Source organism: Larus michahellis, chromosome 6 (assembly GCF_964199755.1).
Source record: "Larus michahellis chromosome 6, bLarMic1.1, whole genome shotgun sequence".
Lineage (NCBI taxonomy): Eukaryota > Metazoa > Chordata > Aves > Charadriiformes > Laridae > Larus > Larus michahellis.
The window spans coordinates 11,398,900-11,416,525 of NC_133901.1; the positions used below are offsets into that span (position 1 = coordinate 11,398,900).

The following is a 17,626-nucleotide window of genomic DNA, read 5'->3' on the forward strand; positions in this document are numbered from 1 at the left end:
GGTGTTTTAAACTCTCTTTTATCAACCTTAGGTGAAAGAGCTTTCCTGCACCACAACTAGCAGCAAAGCCATTAACATTCACCTTAAGATCACTTCTGAATGGGATTCTAGATGATAAACAATGTTTATTATGTCATGGGAAACAAACACCAGGAATTTCTGTAGCTTAAATAACGCCATACCCTTGGTATCTCAAATCGGTCACGAAGGAGGAAAAGAGATCTTCAGACAAGAAAAAAAAAACACATTGTTCACATCCTCTGGGTCCCCAGAACACATTAAAGGAAAGGCTTTCTCAGAAAGGGAATATGAAGCACTTCATTCAGATTAAGATTTTTGTGGAGATTGTGGAGAACTGTTAAACTGACCATGACAACTCCTGTATGATTACAATGAAAAGGAGCAGGAAAAAAAAACAGTAATCAAGTGCACACCAGCTCCTCAGGAGTTTTGAAGACTGATGAAACACTGGGCACTGCAGCAGAGGACCACCTACCCCTGAAGCTCAGCAGCACTTACCACCTCATCTGTACCAAGAGGCACATTTTCAATACCATAGCCTTCAACTCTTACTATTCCTCTTGGAGAGTATCTTGACAATCACCAGAAGCACACCTCCCCTTTAACCGTAAAAGGCTTGCAGTTTTCACTCTGAACGACTCCACTACACATCAGCAAAAAAATACGTCCAAAGGTATTTGACACTGAGGGTCAATATTTCGTTGTGTTACTGTATGTCTGACTGACCATTTCCTGGGCTTGCTGCCTGAATCCCTCCTGTTCCCACTAGAGAATGACTAAGATTTCCCATAAAAGCGTATTCTCTCACTAGCTTTTTAAGACTAACTATGACATGAAGTGTCCATAGTGTATTCACATGAACTTAAATATGACTGCTGATCGAAAGCTAAACTATTAGTATCTTACGTCAAAGGATAGCATCCTAAAAATGACACAAAAAGTATGAATCAACTCTGAAGAGGAAGGAATTCCAGAAGAGGTGAAGAAGATATGCCAGAATACCCAGACACAAAAAGATGATGAAAAACTCAAGAATACAATAGCCTGGGGCAAAGGAAGGAGGATGCTCTAAAATCTTAAGAAATTAATACTAACACACCCCACCCCTACAAAAAAATCAAATTACACTCAAGTCAGTAAAAATACTCATCTTTCTTTTAGAAAAGAAAAAAAAAAACCCAAAAAATCAAACCACAATATTCTGAAGTAAGAAAAGAAGAAAGAAGAAATATGACAAACCAAAGAGCAACTGCAAAATCAGAAGTTCTAACAGCCATGAAGAAGGAATCAATTCACAGTCAAAAGTCAGAGGCATTTATCCAGAGGGGGGCAGACAGTTTTCTCTGCTAGGAATCGAATGAAAAGCAAGGGCTTTCAAACTACTGAGATCAGTCACCCTTGAAATGGAATCGTTGTGGACTACCTGCTCTCACTCTTATCTTGTTCACCAATTAATTATACACTTATAGAGACCAAACAGGGAAAAAAAAAATCAAGCAACTGCTTACATAAAAACTAATTAAGAGTACTGCACCTTCCTAAGAAATGTTAACAGTCAAAAAACTCCAACACTTCTCCAAAGACTACAAAGCTGAAGTTACAGAACCTAGACACTTCTATTACAACAGAGAAGGTGGTCCCAAAGCTGAAGAAAGTTTCATTAATCTAAAAATGCTGTGTACTTAAACAGGTAATACTTCCCAGAAGATGATCCTGGATTTAACAAGTTGTCTGTCTGCCATCAACAGAACAGTGTATGAAAAATATTTGTTCAAATTTAAGATACTAATTGAGCATGAACAGAATTTAAACTTTATGCTAACACAGCATGCTTTCATAACTTCTTTCCCTGAAATACACTAATCTTAAATTTTATGGTTTTTAATGGAGGCATACTCTTCATTTCACCTTTACACAAATGACAATCTAAAGGTGGCCTGGGGTTTTTTTTGGTTTTTTGTTTGTTAGGTTTTGTTTGTTTTGAAGTGGATACAAACCTGTTCTTCTTCTGTAAAAGGTACAAGTGCCAGTGGTGGCAGGGGCTCCTCTTGTAAAATAGGCAGAAACTCCTTATCCAGAAGGTCTGAAGGTATCTGTATGAAAGAAAAATAGCATACAAATATAGTCAAGTATTTCCATTTCAGGGACAACGCCACATACTTTGATCAAACTTTTATCCTGCCAACTCTGTCTCCATCTACCAGGTACACCAGTACTTCCAATAACATTTACTGGGGGTGGGTGCAACTCCACTGCAAATTTACACCCCCCAGAAAAAAAATTCATATAGACAAAACACCCAAAGTATCCACCACCCACAACTGTAATATGTAAAGTATCAGTATCATACACATCAGAATTCAAACTTCCACACTGCCACAGCTCAGATCTGAAGTGAAATTTCATCTGGTAAATTAAAAAAGTATTGCTTTAACTTCAATGCACTTTTATAGCCACATTTATATATTTATATTAACAAAACTACCATATATAGCACAGAGGTTGTATTTGACTTAAAAGTCAGCATTTCCAATTTACAACCCACAAGGAGAGTAAAACCAAAGAAAAAGTAAAGTGAAACTACAGGTATGGATGCATTAAGTAGAGAAAACTCATGATTTAAATCAAAATAAATTTTAAACACTAATTTTTAACTAGTCCATCGTCAGATAGAAGCTCCATCAGCAGATGTGACCTTGAGCGTATGAACAAGCAGCTGCAATTACAGCCAAGTGAGTTCTAATTATGCCAACAGAGAAGCGTTTCAAAAATATCTAGTTCACAATACTACAGATAAAGAACTTCTCCCAATTTTAATTGAAGCAAAGCAACCTAAGGTTTTATTTCATTTGGGTATTTGCTAGCAGAAGTCTTCCTGCTTTCAATCTGAGTATCTTTTAATCAGAGATGCAACTTTGCCTAATCTTCAGGCAGCAAAGACTGAAGATGCCACAGTGAAAAAAGACTAGGGTACAAAATACAGCTGTAAAACATCACATCTAGTAGTTGACTAGAAACAGTGTCAAGAGTCCTCTCAGTCCCAATAACTAGAATTACTCAACACCATGGAAACACGTGTATATCAAAAGCAAGACATACTCTAGTAATAGTGCCAAAACACAGGGAGAAAATATTCTTTTGGACCATTCATAACCATTGGAGAGCTTCCTGTAACACAGGGTATTAAGGGGTTGTTCTGAATCAGTCGCAACTGCAGGGGTCTTAGCATTATCTGATATAGCATACACAAATTGCAAAGAACAGTCAGAAGACCTCTGACAGGCTGACTTATTCAAGCATAACATCAAGGTTTAAACTGCAGCTTCTCAAAGCAGAGCAGGATAGTTCTGCATGTTAAAGCACAGCTTTAAGCTATAACACGCTTATCAGCTTTTGAAAAAATCTCTGACATTCAATGCCCTTGAATCTGTGTATAAGCAACGCAGGGCTCCCAGCACCGAACAAAAATGTCAGCAGAGGCACAGTAGGTAAGGATATGGAGGTAGGCATGCACATCTATGTGCGAAGCTAAAGGCACAACCTGACATAATTTCTTGTAGTCCCTCCCTGATTCGAAGGTAAGGCTCTCGGAGGGATTCAGACTTCCAAGTCACTATGTGCCTCCTGCAACAATACACTAACCTCTGTCGGCACCTACAGAAAAACCTAATGTTTTCAAATGCGGAATGAATGAATCATTTGCCTGAACTGCTCTCTGAAATGTGACTTTCATATCGCCAAGACCTTTGTTTGAAATTAAACCAGAGGGAAGTTCTTGCCTTTCTACACGGCTCCTTTGTATTGCCTGTGCTAGACTGTGTGTCCTGAGTGCCAGAGAACTACTTGAGGCCTGCTCTCATTGGGCTGCTTACCTACTGAAGTGAGCTGCCTTAAGTCAGGATAAATGGCGAGCTCTTGCCTTTTTTTTTTTTTTTAAGTGATCTGCTAATATGATTTATTGCCCAACTTTCAAGCTGAATCAAATAACTATTTTACACTATATTAAATAAAATCCTACTGAGGCAAGCAAATCTACACAGCTGCAAGGGGACTTTAATCCTCACTCATCTGTGGCAGTGGGACTGAATATGGCAACGAGGGTATTTTTTTGTTCTCAGAGGGTACAGGAAGTTGGCCCTAAAGTGACAAAAAGAATCAAACATAATTAATGCAGTAAGAGTAGGATCAAATAAGCACAAATACACAAAACCCACAATCTGACTTCTTCAGTTCTTTGCCAAGGGATACACAATTTCTTTGTCCATAATCACAAAATGCAAGTAACTATTCCTAATCACAAGACTGTCATTAGGAACACACACATCAGGCCTTCTTCCTCTTCCTGCTCACCTTATTATCCTTTAGAAAAAGTGCCAACATTTCTTCTCTCCCATAGCGATAGTCTGCTAGTTTGTACTTTGGCAAAGCCGGAGACAGAGGAGGGGATGTCACGCTCCCGCCACTAGACAAAGCTCGCAGCCTAAAATAAAGCAGAAAAGCAATGAAAACTGAATTAAGGAGAGAATGCGTCTTCACCTATGCGGTCATCTCTCTGCACGTTTACAGATTTGACAAAAATGAGAGAAATACAGTACTGAAAGCAAAGGAAAGACATTAACAGTCTAACTTCAAAACTCTAAAACTTGGTGCTTCAACAAGAAGAGTGAAAGAGCTTCCCTCATTTTTCACATAGATGGGAGAAAGAAAGAAAGAAAAAAAGATTCCCATGAGCACATCGAGGAATTCAACTCGTCCCCTGGAGAACTCTTACGTTGACTATATAGCAAGCTGGCTACACTCCTAAAGCCTTGACTAAGCTATTTACACTGACTGCTCAAAATTCAGTTGTAAGTCTTCCATAGATATTAATGGCAACAGCTTCTTTTTGACACGAAAAATTCTTACCTCCCTAGGGACAGTGCTGCAAACATTAATCTAAGGAAAAAGTTTGTTCAGATCTTTTGCAAAGTTTAACAGACAGAATAGGACAATAAATTTTGTGATGGGGTTTCTTCTTGTGTCTTTGGAATCCTACTCTACTCCAAATTCCTTTTCAGAAATTAAAATGGCATTTTTCAGAGACCATATAGATCATTTAACTTAGTGTCTCAATAAAAAAAGATGTACAAAATATAGCCACACTGTACTTCAGAGACATTTCAAGTAGTAATCTAATTTACAGTAACAGATAAATATGCTATTAAGTTTGGCCCCATCCCACTCAGGTAAGCTACTCAACTGCTTGCAAATAAAATCTTAGAGTTGTATGATATTACTGCCACCCTGCAGGTGCATTAGTCTCATTCTATACAGTCACCTCCTCAGCTACCCAAATATCCTGTATTTTCAAGTTTGAGGAATGTTTTACAAAAGGGCATGTGTAAAATAACAAAACCCAGACCATTTTCCTACCCTTGATGTGCATCTTAGACAAGTAAAACAATGAAAACTTCTCAACAATCGCAAAATCCTTGGAAAGGATGGTGCTCTAAACTAAAAACACTGATTCAGAGGCTACCTTTCACCTAATTATTGAAGCATGCTTTGATTTATTGTTCTTTAAACGGAAAAGAAAAAGTAATTTGCAAGTCAAATGTTTATCTTATTTTTTTAGTTTGGTGCCACCCAGTGGCAGTTTCTGTACATACCACTTCAAACCAAAAACGCCTGGGGAGGCACTATTCAAAGGATTAGATGGCTCAGTGCAATGCTCAACCCAGATCAAACGTGACCGAGAAATTTCACTATTAAGTGACACAAAAGCATACATGACAGACGTGACTATACTGCAACCCAAAGAATAATTATAAATCTTAGCACTTTATCCCTGTAAAAATCTAGTAACTCACTGAAGTGTAATATATACTTTCATACATAATCTAACCTGGTTTTTAAACTAAACGGAGACTGAAGTCCCCTCACTATGACACAGCAATCAAGTTGCTGTTAAAATATGTGCTGCTTTTAGAGTTGCCTTCCCCCTTCTCTTTTTTTAATATAACTTTGGCTTCCATCCATCAATGAATCTAGTCATGTCTGTCTCTTACACTGAAGAGCACTCCAGCATAAGATATCTGCCTGGTGGGTGTATTTATAGATAACGATAAAGTCATTCTTTAACCTTCTTTCAATCTAACAAAATAGACTGAGCTCTCTCATTGTTTCGTGGGCCACAAATCATGCCTTATTTCTTTGTTGAATACTCTCCAATTTTTGTACATTGTGTATAAAAATGTGTCAGCAAAAGCAAATACGTTACTCCAGTAATAGTCTTACCACATGCTACCCAGCAATTATATTTCCTATAACCACTCCACACTCCCATTTACACACTTAAGGATCACATAACTCTTCAGAACCCACACCAGCCAGAATTCTCGTTTGTAATCGTGGCCACCAACACTTCAACAAGAAATTGGAAAAAACACTGAACAATAATCACACGTGTGCAGTTACTCATTAACAAAAACCAGGACAATACAAGTCAGACAAGCTGGAAAAGTAACAGCTGACACAAGACTGTATGTCATGGATTCCCTTTAACACAACAGCTCATTTTTCCTGACACTCTTCAGTGTGCACATGCAGGAGACTATGACATGAAATGCACACTTATACCATATTCCATATAGATATTTTTTTTTAAATACTGGGGGGGGAAGACCTTGTTTAGCTATAGGTTTAAGTACAACAGCCTTATGTATCACAGGAAAAGACCAAACAAGAAAGATGTCTTCTTCCCTTACTTTGTGTATACCTCCGATGTCACAAACATTATTCCTCCCTCAGATACTTGCCAGCCATGTGAATGTTATGCATTACCATAACATGAAACCCAACTGATTTCACACACAATGCCCATTTACAAAGTGAAGGCTAATTTTATAATATTGCGTTCAGTCACAGGCCAGGGACTGAGGTGAAGGAGTATAGAACAATAAAGACATTATAACCCATTCAGTCTCATAATCAATTCAGTCCCAAAGGACAGGAATTCATAATGCTTTTTTAAAATTTTAGCCAAGGTTCCAGAGTCTCACAAAACAGAAAAAACTCACCATTCAGGCCCAAAGTTAAGTGTCTGAGTTTCTGCTGCCATTTTTTCCTGTTCTATTCCTCCTTTTTAAAAAGCGTGAACCTGAAAAATAAAAATGTTTACTATGAAAACAAGTGGCTTAATACAGTCCTTCATAAATTTCTTCACAATACAAAAGCACAACTGGTCTTGCAAAGAAGTGGAAAAAAATGACTGTGGAATATTTTTTTAAAATTAATGTACTACTATTTTTTTTTTTTTAATTAATTTACTAATATAGGAGTAACTGCATCAACATCTCTTCCCTAGCTTCCTCTTAACAGCTCAAAAAGAACACTGGATCAGGGTGCCTGAAGAAACAATTTGTACAAACAATCCCTTTTCAAATCAGTGATTACTGCAAGACAACCAAACACGGAGAATTGGATGCATAAACCTCTTCTGTAAGAACATAAATGCTTAATTAACAGAATTGCAGCTTCCTGACAATTACCAGAGGATAAAAAACCCACTAGAGTTACAGCAAGAAAGATTTGCCAGTTGAGTGGCAGAGTATTCAAGAAATTTCCATTCTTCAAAAATAAGCCTTCTAAAGATCAAGTACATTCAATCCTGTGAGATCCTCCTAAATCTGCAGACAGATGACAGTATTTCTCTCATTCTTGGTTTTATTAAACAAAAAGACACACAACTTCAGCTACTTTTGTTCCTATTATCCAAGGTCCTGAAGACACTAGTGAAGGTCAGGTCAAATTGCTATATACCAAGTACGTATGGACAACAGCTGATGAAGCCATACTGGAGGGAAAGAACAAGACTAAGGGATGGCTATGAAGTTTTCTCTATCAGAGCCAAGTCCAGCCCAGGTAGTTCTGGAGAAGTGCCTTTTGCAGTAAGAAAATATAGCTCCTTTTTCCTTCCAGCAATGGCAAAATCCAGATCTGCAGAGGAAGCGGGTTTGTTTTTAGAAAAAAAAAAAAAAATCAAGTACTCTGTAGCCAAAGCCCAAACAAAAAAGGATTTGAAGCATGACCTACAGAAACTGGTTGATTAGACTCAAGAACCCATAAAGACAGATGGTAGGAAGGGAGCTTTCCTTGTCAGAACTCTGCTCCTTAATAGACCCAAGGAATAAATAAGGAGCTTCATAAATTTGTCCATACTTTGCATGAAAAGGTGGTGGAAAAGAAAACCAAACCAAAACATGAGAAGGCAAGATGTGGAAAGAAAAAGACAAAACTAAACAAAGGAAACATTTTTTTCTCATATATATGCTACTGAAGTAATGATATTAATTTTTTTTTAAAAAGTCACTAGCCTAAAAGCTAGAAAATGCCAAAAAACTACGCTAAAAGTGCTTGAGCAGATTTTACCCAAATCTTTGGGCATAAGATTACGAACAGTTGCAAAACTCCCTGCAGCCTAAACCTGCCAACCAGCGTTTGGCTCGTGTATTTTTACTACATGCCATATTAACTTCTTCCCATACACAATACAATCTATATACAAATTGTAGTATTTTTATTTTCACAATAACCCTATATAATGAAATGGGATCATCCCCACTACATGCACCAGAAGCTTATACAAGAACATCCAGCTGTTCTCACAGGCCTGGTTTGAGATTATTTTGGTCTGATTTGGGTTGCCTTTTTGAAGCAGCCGACAGCTCATTAGAATGTTCACGGTGTATCCATTCATCATTCTGCAAATCAAACTACAAGGTTCGATACCTAAAGATGACATAGAGCAGCCACATGTGAAATACTGTGGGGCAATTCAAGCAAACCACTGTGCAGACTTCATCAGAGCCAAGTCTCCATCATCATTCCTGGTAACCTTAATTGGATGGCTGTCCCTTGCTTCCTGCAACGCCTGTAATCCTTCTGCTGGGGGGTGTGTGTCAGGGGGGAAAAATTTTCAGATTAACCCACACGGATCACCAAGGAACCTGTAATCTTTAGCTCCTAACATCAAAGTTAGCTTAGTACCAGTAATACCAAAAAGGCTGGCACTGAACGTTAAACTGCAATGAAAACGCAGCTGAAAAGCATCAGATACAAGGATAAAGTACCTAAAACCAGCCAGGATCGAGCGGTTTACTAGTTTTGGATCCACTGGGCCCCACTCCTCTTTAGCCTCTGGGTTTCCTTCCCAAAAATTGAGGATACTGAGGATCTTTCTCTACTAGATTCCTAGTCTGCACTTCAGTATCTACAAGCATACGCAAAAGCCTGCTTATCTCATCCCACTGAGCTGCAAAATGCCTTTCCTTGTCCCTCATTCTGGCCACTGCACTTAGTTTTGGGAACTCTTTGCTGGCTTCCTCTTCTGTGTTGCATCCAGATAAATTACTTCCTCCCTATAATTTCTGACTGTATGAATTTTTAATTGAAAGCATGCACCTGTAAGTGGATAAAATGTAGCTGAACAGGGAAAACAACAAAAAACCCACACAGAATAAAAGCCAGATCTGCAGATGATCTGAGTAGGTGTAACAGGTGAATTTACCCTAATAGGCAACGCTACCCAGAAATAAAACATATGTGAAAAAGAAATTACAGGCAAAGCTGAGAGAAAGCCCTTGGAAAGGAGGCACTCTGGAAACAGGTAGCGATTTGTGAGGAGGGGGGCAGAGGAACAGAAAAAAAAAGAGACAAAAGCTAAGCCAGCAAGTGCAAGAGGAGTATATTTAGCCATGTCAGCGCAGACAAGAGAAGGCAAAAACCATGTGATGCTTCGGCTGCTGCTTTACAAACCGGCAAAGAGGTGAGAGCACAGAAGGCAAACTGGAGAGGAACCTCTGACAGGACTGCACAACACACAATGTTGGTGCGCAAAGCAGCTGCACTAACTGGAAAGGCAAGTTGGGGTGGATGATGGGACACTCGCATTGTGAGAGGAGAGTCAGGGTGGAGCAAGAAAAAGGGTGAGGAATTAAGAAAAGGGAGTGAGCAACCAGGTCATAAATTTAACTATTTTGGCTAGGAAAAGGCATGAATTTATCTGATCTTTACTATCTAGATAACTTTCTTAGGCTCTAACTTCAATATTAATAATTAAAATGTTAATTTTGGTCTTTTTTATCTATGGTGCCTCCTTATTAATCAAGGGTGTCAAATCACAAAAATAACATATACCTAGCACATTTCCTCCTTGGTATCATTTGATGAAGGAAAAGCCCCTTTTCTGGACTGCTAGCATTTTGTAGATCAAGATTTTCTACAAATTAATGCCTATTGATTGAGGAATCTGCACAACCACAGATTTTATACGGACAAGGAGCACACAGGGACAGTCTCAAGTTGAAGCAAGAAGCTGAGGCCATATTTTGATAATGCCAAATTAGCACCACTGTTTGGGCAAGAACGCTACCTGAGGATTTCCCACCACTCCTTCAAAGGGGAACCTTTTCTCCAAGATTTTCTTCAAATCAGGTCAATCCTTGGTCAAGGTGCCAATGCAACCCTACAAAGAGTTGCAGTTTTCCTGCGTATTAGGGGAAAAACAGAATTGCTTCATAAACTGGAACTGAGACCTGGTGTTCCTGGGGCAGCACCCCAGCCACAGACCCGCTATCAGCATGCAGGACTGAAAAGAGAAGAAATCACATTAGCCCCACCACAAACCTGCGGACTGGCACGGGAAAAAACATCCTTTCTATTTCATCAGCAGCTTAGTACTTTGGAAGTCAGAAGTCCATCCTCTGAGCCGACACAAAATGTAATCCAGTAACGTTAAGCCTTTAAGTGGCTTTCACTCACAATTAACAGGTAATATTATAGGTACAGAAGTTGCTATCAGCACCACACAGCTCATTTCATTGGTTTGCTTTATGTACAATAGTTGTTTTACCAGGCTCACGGTTTTTTTAAATTGTTTTTCAAGCTCACTTTTTAGTACCTGACAAATTCATTAAAGCTCTCAGAAACATCTGCTTCAGACACAAGTCGGAACTTGATTCTACCAGATAGATTTGTGTGTTAAAATGCATAAGATGTTTCAGTTGAAAAAAAATATTTAAGGAAGGTCTACAATTACGTAGCACATTTTAGCCACAAGGTGTGTTCTTTTAAAATGTATAGCTAGTTAATAAATATCTAGGAAAAAAGCTGTTTTCTAGAGATTTTGAAAGAGCTGAACTGCCGTGAGTCCACGACACCCAGACTTCGCTCAACCTCAAGATTTATATGAAATTGCCATTTTAAGGTTTGTCCCTTACTCACAGGCAGTTGAGTTAAGGTTTCCAGGCAATGTTAAAATCCTACAGTTCCATTAAAGAATTCTGTCAACTTGTACCACATGGCAATCTGTCTCACCAAGATGTTTTACTGTTTTGGATAGAGATAAACTGATTCTCAGCATCCCAAGTTGAGACTAAGCAATGTCTGCATTCAGGTCTGCCCATCTAATCTTTCCTACAGACAAAAAAAAATAATTTTAAAGACTTGGACTGTCACTGCAATTTATAGCTTTGGGGCTGCTGCTTGCTTAGGCTTTTTTATTAACTTTGGAAACCTAAACCTTGGAAAAAAGATGTACCACTGATCCTTCCCCTACACAGCTCCTTTATTTTGAAACGGTCTACTGTTTGATCAGAGATGTTTAGGAAGAAAAGCACCCTTTCATTTCAAGGTAGTTATGTTGCTACTGTAGGTTTGAAACAGCCTTTTTAACCTAGAAATTGGATGAAAACTTCGAGAACATGAAGACAAAGAACATAAAGGCAATCTAACGCAAGCAAATTTAAGAGCAAGGAACCAAGTTCTCCTTGAATAAACTTGGAACAGGAATTCAACAGCAGTGCTCCACCATGCAACAGCAACATTACATCAAGATGATAAAACCTCACCTTCCACAAGCAAGAAAACATTCCACAGACAGCTACCAGAGCTAGCTAACTTCGGTGCCAGTAATTGTGTTTTTAAAAAAAATAACAGGCTGACTGAATAATTAATGCCAATTTTCTCTAATTCGTGAAATATTAAAGATGATCCAAAATGGTATGCAAGCTACCTTTTAAGTACAGTGGTAAATAGGATGACTCAGGTGGCTACACTATCAGTCTGTTTGATATTAATCATTGGCTAAAGCAGACAACACTGATTAAAGGACACTGACATAATTAAGGCCAGCCAACATAGATTTATGGAAGACATTTGATCACAATATACTTTTGAAACAGTAGAAATTTCATTGCTCAACAAGTAGGTGAAATAGAATTTAACTTCTACAGGACACTTCAATTAAGTACAATGCTAAAAAGAACAAAATCATTCAGAACCACATGAAAAGTCTCAAATCATCACAACCTATTTTTTTATTTTAACCTTCTCTTCCAAAGAATCTACGACAACTAATATCAGAAGGCAAAATAGTCTCAAAATAGTAAAAGGTAAGGAGGTCTCCTCTACTTCTACAGAATCTGTAACATTGGCCCACATAACTTCTAAAACATGAGGATGACAAACATGGATATGGTAAATAATGGAAATGACACATCATCAATAATACCATTATGAATTATTCAATTACTCAGTCCAGTATAGCAGGTTGCATTTAATAAGGCCAAGCACACAATCAAAAGACTCACCAGCAGAAAACACAGGTGATACATGACAAATACAAGACTATTCTGGAAAAACACAGTCTGAAACCAATCTGAGATTTATGACATTAATCAGCTGAAAAGGAATACATGATACAACACTGACTAGAAGAGCTAACATAAAACTATGAATACAGGAATAAGGAAATATAGAGTGAGTACAGAGTGGGTTTTATCACTGCAGGGATACTATGTCCTGTTCTATTGTCCAAAAGGCAAGAAAGCTGATAAATAAGGTGTTCAAAAATTGATAAAACATGACAAATGCCTTACAGTGGGGGGGGGGGGGGGGGAATCCCAAAACCCAAACCCACCAAAGCTCTATTTGTTGAGCTTGCTCAGTCTGTAAATGATGATGCAGGTGAAAAAGGCTGAAGACCCAAGTTTATTCAGTGAAGGGACTAAAGCAAGACATTGAGAGATAAACAACAGAGTAAGCTATCTTCAGGTCAACACGAAATGATTTTCTAAAAAGTATGTTCTAGTTTAAACAGAAAATTAATTAAAAAAAATCCAATACTCACATTACACAAGATGCCAGACAAGCCAGAGTAGTCCCTTATGGCTTACCAAGCCTTTATCCTGACAAAGGTGGTGAATTTTTCAAGGCCTACCTACTTTCATGCCAGGAAGTTTTTCCTAAGGAACAATGTCTAAAACATCCACTTCTCCAGAAGCTACACCTCTATTACCAGTTACATTTTTAGATCTCTCTTAAAGTCTTATCACTTTTCTGTCTCAAATCATTGTCATTTCCATTTCTCAGCAGTTTCTGGTCAAAAATTGCCCAAGACGTTCTCAAGGGCATGACCAAACTGACTGCCCTCTGCCTACTTCATCCAGATCCATCTAAAACTTCATGGAGTGCTGCACCTTGCAACATGGTACACCATAGTCAAGAATGACAAATACAAAAAGTAGGCACTGAAGCTCTTCTCGGATAGGATGACAAGAAAGATTATGGAGACTTGCACACCTAACAAAACCCAAGAAAAATAAAGGAACATTAAATGTCACAATTCCAGACATCTTCCTCCTTTCCTACCTATTACTGTACCCTTGGTGGTGAGAGGTAGGTTAGAGAGCCATCCACTTCTTGCTTCACCTGAACAAATGTGAAAGCTTCTCCCACTTTCTCAGCCAGAAAGCAGTGTGACCTCCACCTTTATTATAAGACTTCCAGCCAAAGGCGATTAAGCTGTGAGCAGAGTCAGGGGACCACACCCTTGGCCCTGACACTGGCTGGAACACAAACCACTTCTCATTCCAAATCCTGTCCCAAAAATCCTGCCAGAACTCTTGTTTTCCAGATGAAAAAAATCATTTCCACATCTGTCTCTACCTTGTACATGGAAAATTTGCTGGTAGGTAAACATTTAGTCCGTGCTATTCCACAAGTTGTTACAGATCAGGATGATGAGTCTGTCTATCTGCTCCTCAACAAGGCCAGTAGCCAGACCATGTGAATGCAACCAAAACCACATAGAAGCACCTCTCTCCCAGTCGTCACACACATACGTATATTCAAAATGGCAGAACAGAGCTTCAGACTGCATTCACTGAAAACATTCATTGAATTAACAAATCTGGGTTGTTGTGGGGTTTGGTTTTGTTTTGTTTTTAAGTGTCATTTGCATAAGCAGCTTCTTTGGCCTCTGTAGAAATCCTCTGCCCCCACCCCCTTCTTAAGGCTTCCTACTCATGCAGTTCTGAGATGTCCTATACTTCAAATATTCAACAGTGAGAAACTGTCTAATAAAAAGTCCTAACAGAGCATCAGTATGTGTGTAAGATTGCAATCAGGAAGTCAGAAGGTAACTTGTTACTACATATGAATGACATCATTTAATAGCTTATCATTCTTCTTCTTTTTTATGTTAATATCACTGAAAAACCTCACTTGTTTTGTTCTGAAAACCATACCTTTATACTGACTTGTGATGTCATCCTGATCCTGCCTTAGTACTCTTAAAACATAGTGTAACATAAATAGAGAAAATTATATATACAGATGATTCAGCATTAACTATGCCTAATGTAAAAGCTTCCCCTGGTTTTAATGGTAACTGGGCCTCCAATTTATTAAATCAAGTTATTAGATGCTTTTACTTAAAAACCTTGCCATATGCTATTTCCATGATCAGCCTCACCCACATTATTCAGCCTAACACTGATGTCGGCCCTGCTTTGAGCAGGAGGCTGGAGCAGACAACACCAAAGGCTGGTCTCTTCCAACCTAAGTTATCCTCAAATCCTACCATATGCAGCTGCAAAAAATACATAAATAAAAATCAGTTTATACATCCATTATTTGCCAGTCACAGCAACTCCCTGACACATGACATTCTGACTCCAAGTCTGAAGTTACATAAACTCAACTACCCATTCGTTGTCATAAAACATCACCCAAAGTGCACCTTTTCCTTCTGTTTCTTCCGATCTGAACTGACACACCGCCATGCACCGACCACAAATCTGCTTTTACCCAATCTGATCTACACATGTAGATCTATAGCCTCTGAATCTCCCAATCACACAAACCAGTATCTTTATCATGAAATACTATCAACAGAATGCAAAGTGCTTCAATTTGTTGTCAGAGACAAAAGAGAAAAGTATTTCCTAGTAACCACAACATGAAACAAGTATTTCTCTACTGAATAAAAAGGACCAAATACCCAGTAACAAAATGTTACCTTCACAAAGTACAATGCATCACACTTACTTTCACTGCAATAACACCTATTTAACATACAAAAATATTTTTCTCACCAGTTTATTTTCCAAACACATTATATGTAAGCTCATTCACCTGTTTATAATGACAAATTACATATACGAGACCCACCGTTGAAGGCATCAAGTAATCATTCTTCCTTATTTGCCTAGATTTTTTAAAAAACATATGGCCAAAGCAATAGAAAAATCATAATACACAGCTTTAATAATTAGCTGAGGGAATCAAAAAAATAGTAAGTGATCCAAAAGGTACTGTCAACAAGATGATTTTAAAACAAAATCATCAAAATTTCTCACTGACCTACAGACTTTACTAACTCTACAGAGGTCCTGGTATCCCTTCTGTTTTTCTCCTCAGTCCTGAGGTCGATATCCAGCTTCTATATATTTATATCTATAAGCTTTAAGTATTACAGGAGAGACTCACTTCTGAAAACACAGGCTTTGATTTCATGCTTGCCATAAACCTCAGACACATTAAAACAAGTCTGTGTATCCTTCCCCCCCCCCAAAAATAAAAAGGCAAGAGAGACATAAAAATTTCAATCACAGTGTAGCTTCCCACACAGACATCAAGCAGCAACCCCCCACCAAAAAAAAAAAAAAAAAAAAAAAAGAGAAGTGGATGCATTTTGTAATCAACACACTGTGGCAATCTCAGCTACTAACAAAGCAACGCAAAGACCTGTCTTCTATAATCCTTTACTACCATCTGAGCTCAAGATCTTAAAATAATGGTATTAAACATCACTATGATGAACTACATGGTTATATATATACTGCCATCAACCACAAGAGGGCCAATGTTGTATAGACCTTCTAATTTAAAGCACTGATAATTCTTTTTAGTTCCATGCATAACTTATGTACCCTTGAGCAAACTTGCTAAGTTTTCTCAGTTCAATTTCCAAGCAAGACTACTTGTGCAAACAAAAAACATTTAGGAATTGACTGCAAGAGGGGAAAGGAGAGGCTAAGCTAGGCTGATAACTGACTTTGTTCCTGTAAAAGCAAGTACCATCCCCCCCACAGCATTTCAGACACCTAGGTTTTCAAGTGTCACTCGATGAATTAAAATAAATTGATGAGAAAACCAGACAAAGAAACAGTCCCTTTCAACACAAACGCTTCTTCAATAACAAAGAGGAGACAGGTTTCTCCTTACTAAGGCATCCAATGGATCTCTAGCAAGCTATGTAGGAAGAAGGCGGCAGATCAGGCCCGTGCTTTTACGCTTGTAAGCGGAAATTTTATTGGTCTGCCCCTTAGCTCTATCTATATTCATGAATTAAATATAGCTTATCTCTACTCATCTTTGAGCAGAAGCACTGAGAGAAAAAACACCACCACCACACAAACAGAAAAATGATGATGCTAGAAAAAGGAATTTTTTTCTAAATCTTACTTTGAGAAGATTTAACATTGTACCTTTAAGAGTCCCAAGAAAGAATTTTAAAGGCCTCAATGAAACAATAAGAAACATACATTTGACAGTTACTGGAACTTACAAGATCAGACAAAAGTAAGCAGAATCCAATTTCATATTCTTGGTGTTTCAAACAAAAAAAAAAAAAAAAAGAGAGCTGGAGGCCTGAACTACTTTAAAGGAGCGGGAAGACAAGAAGGAAAAGACCATGGTCCAGGTACGTAGCTCATCTTCATCAGTTACTGTGAACCAATGTTTCCCTTGTATGTTTAAGTAATTAGACAGATCTTTCAATAGAGGCATGTAGTAGCAAACCACCTCTTCAGCCAGTCAGCTGCCCCAATGAGATGTTCCATATGACTTTGACATCTAGTTTGTTTTTAAATGAAGTACCTATAGATCCTAAAAGAGCTGCCAACTTTTTTCTTACATTCAGGTATAAGAAACTCCAGTTTATGATAGAGCTCCATTTAGACAACTGGCCTTAGGAGACAGCACAGAAGAAATGCAATGGTGCTTAGTCTAAATGCCCTAAAAAAACCAAAAAACATAAACCCACTCCAAACCTTCTTTGCACTCCTCTTTTACACAGTTTCTTCTCCTCAGTCAAGCAGTAAAACAGACAGAAAAATTAAATTGTAAAGCCCTCAACTCTCTATTTACAAGCATTTTTTTCACTTACATCAGCATAAAGATCATATTTTTCATTTACTGTATGTTTTAAGAAGGCAAGAAAAAACACTAACAGAAGTATCTGAGGATATTTTACAGTCCTCTTAAGATCAACATCTGTAAT

The 17,626-nt window shown here is 38.1% G+C and overlaps 1 protein-coding gene across 25 annotated transcripts in view; it reads right to left on the reverse strand.

Moving 5' to 3' along the window:
- Positions 1-17,626, reverse strand: part of GIGYF2 (GRB10 interacting GYF protein 2) — a 77,010-nt gene that overhangs the window by 57,315 nt on the left and 2,069 nt on the right. For 24 of the 25 annotated variants that reach the window (XM_074592846.1, XM_074592834.1, XM_074592845.1 and 21 more), the window contains 3 exons: positions 7,080-7,159; positions 4,372-4,501; positions 2,019-2,114 (listed from right to left, as the gene is read on the reverse strand). In XM_074592846.1, coding sequence (XP_074448947.1) covers positions 2,019-2,114; positions 4,372-4,501; positions 7,080-7,120 — 267 coding nt within the window. In that variant the 5' untranslated portion in view covers positions 7,121-7,159. Of the gene's footprint in view, positions 1-2,018; positions 2,115-4,371; positions 4,502-7,079; positions 7,160-10,432; positions 10,534-17,626 lie in introns of those variants that run through there. The other variant, XM_074592827.1, reaches the window with a different exon arrangement.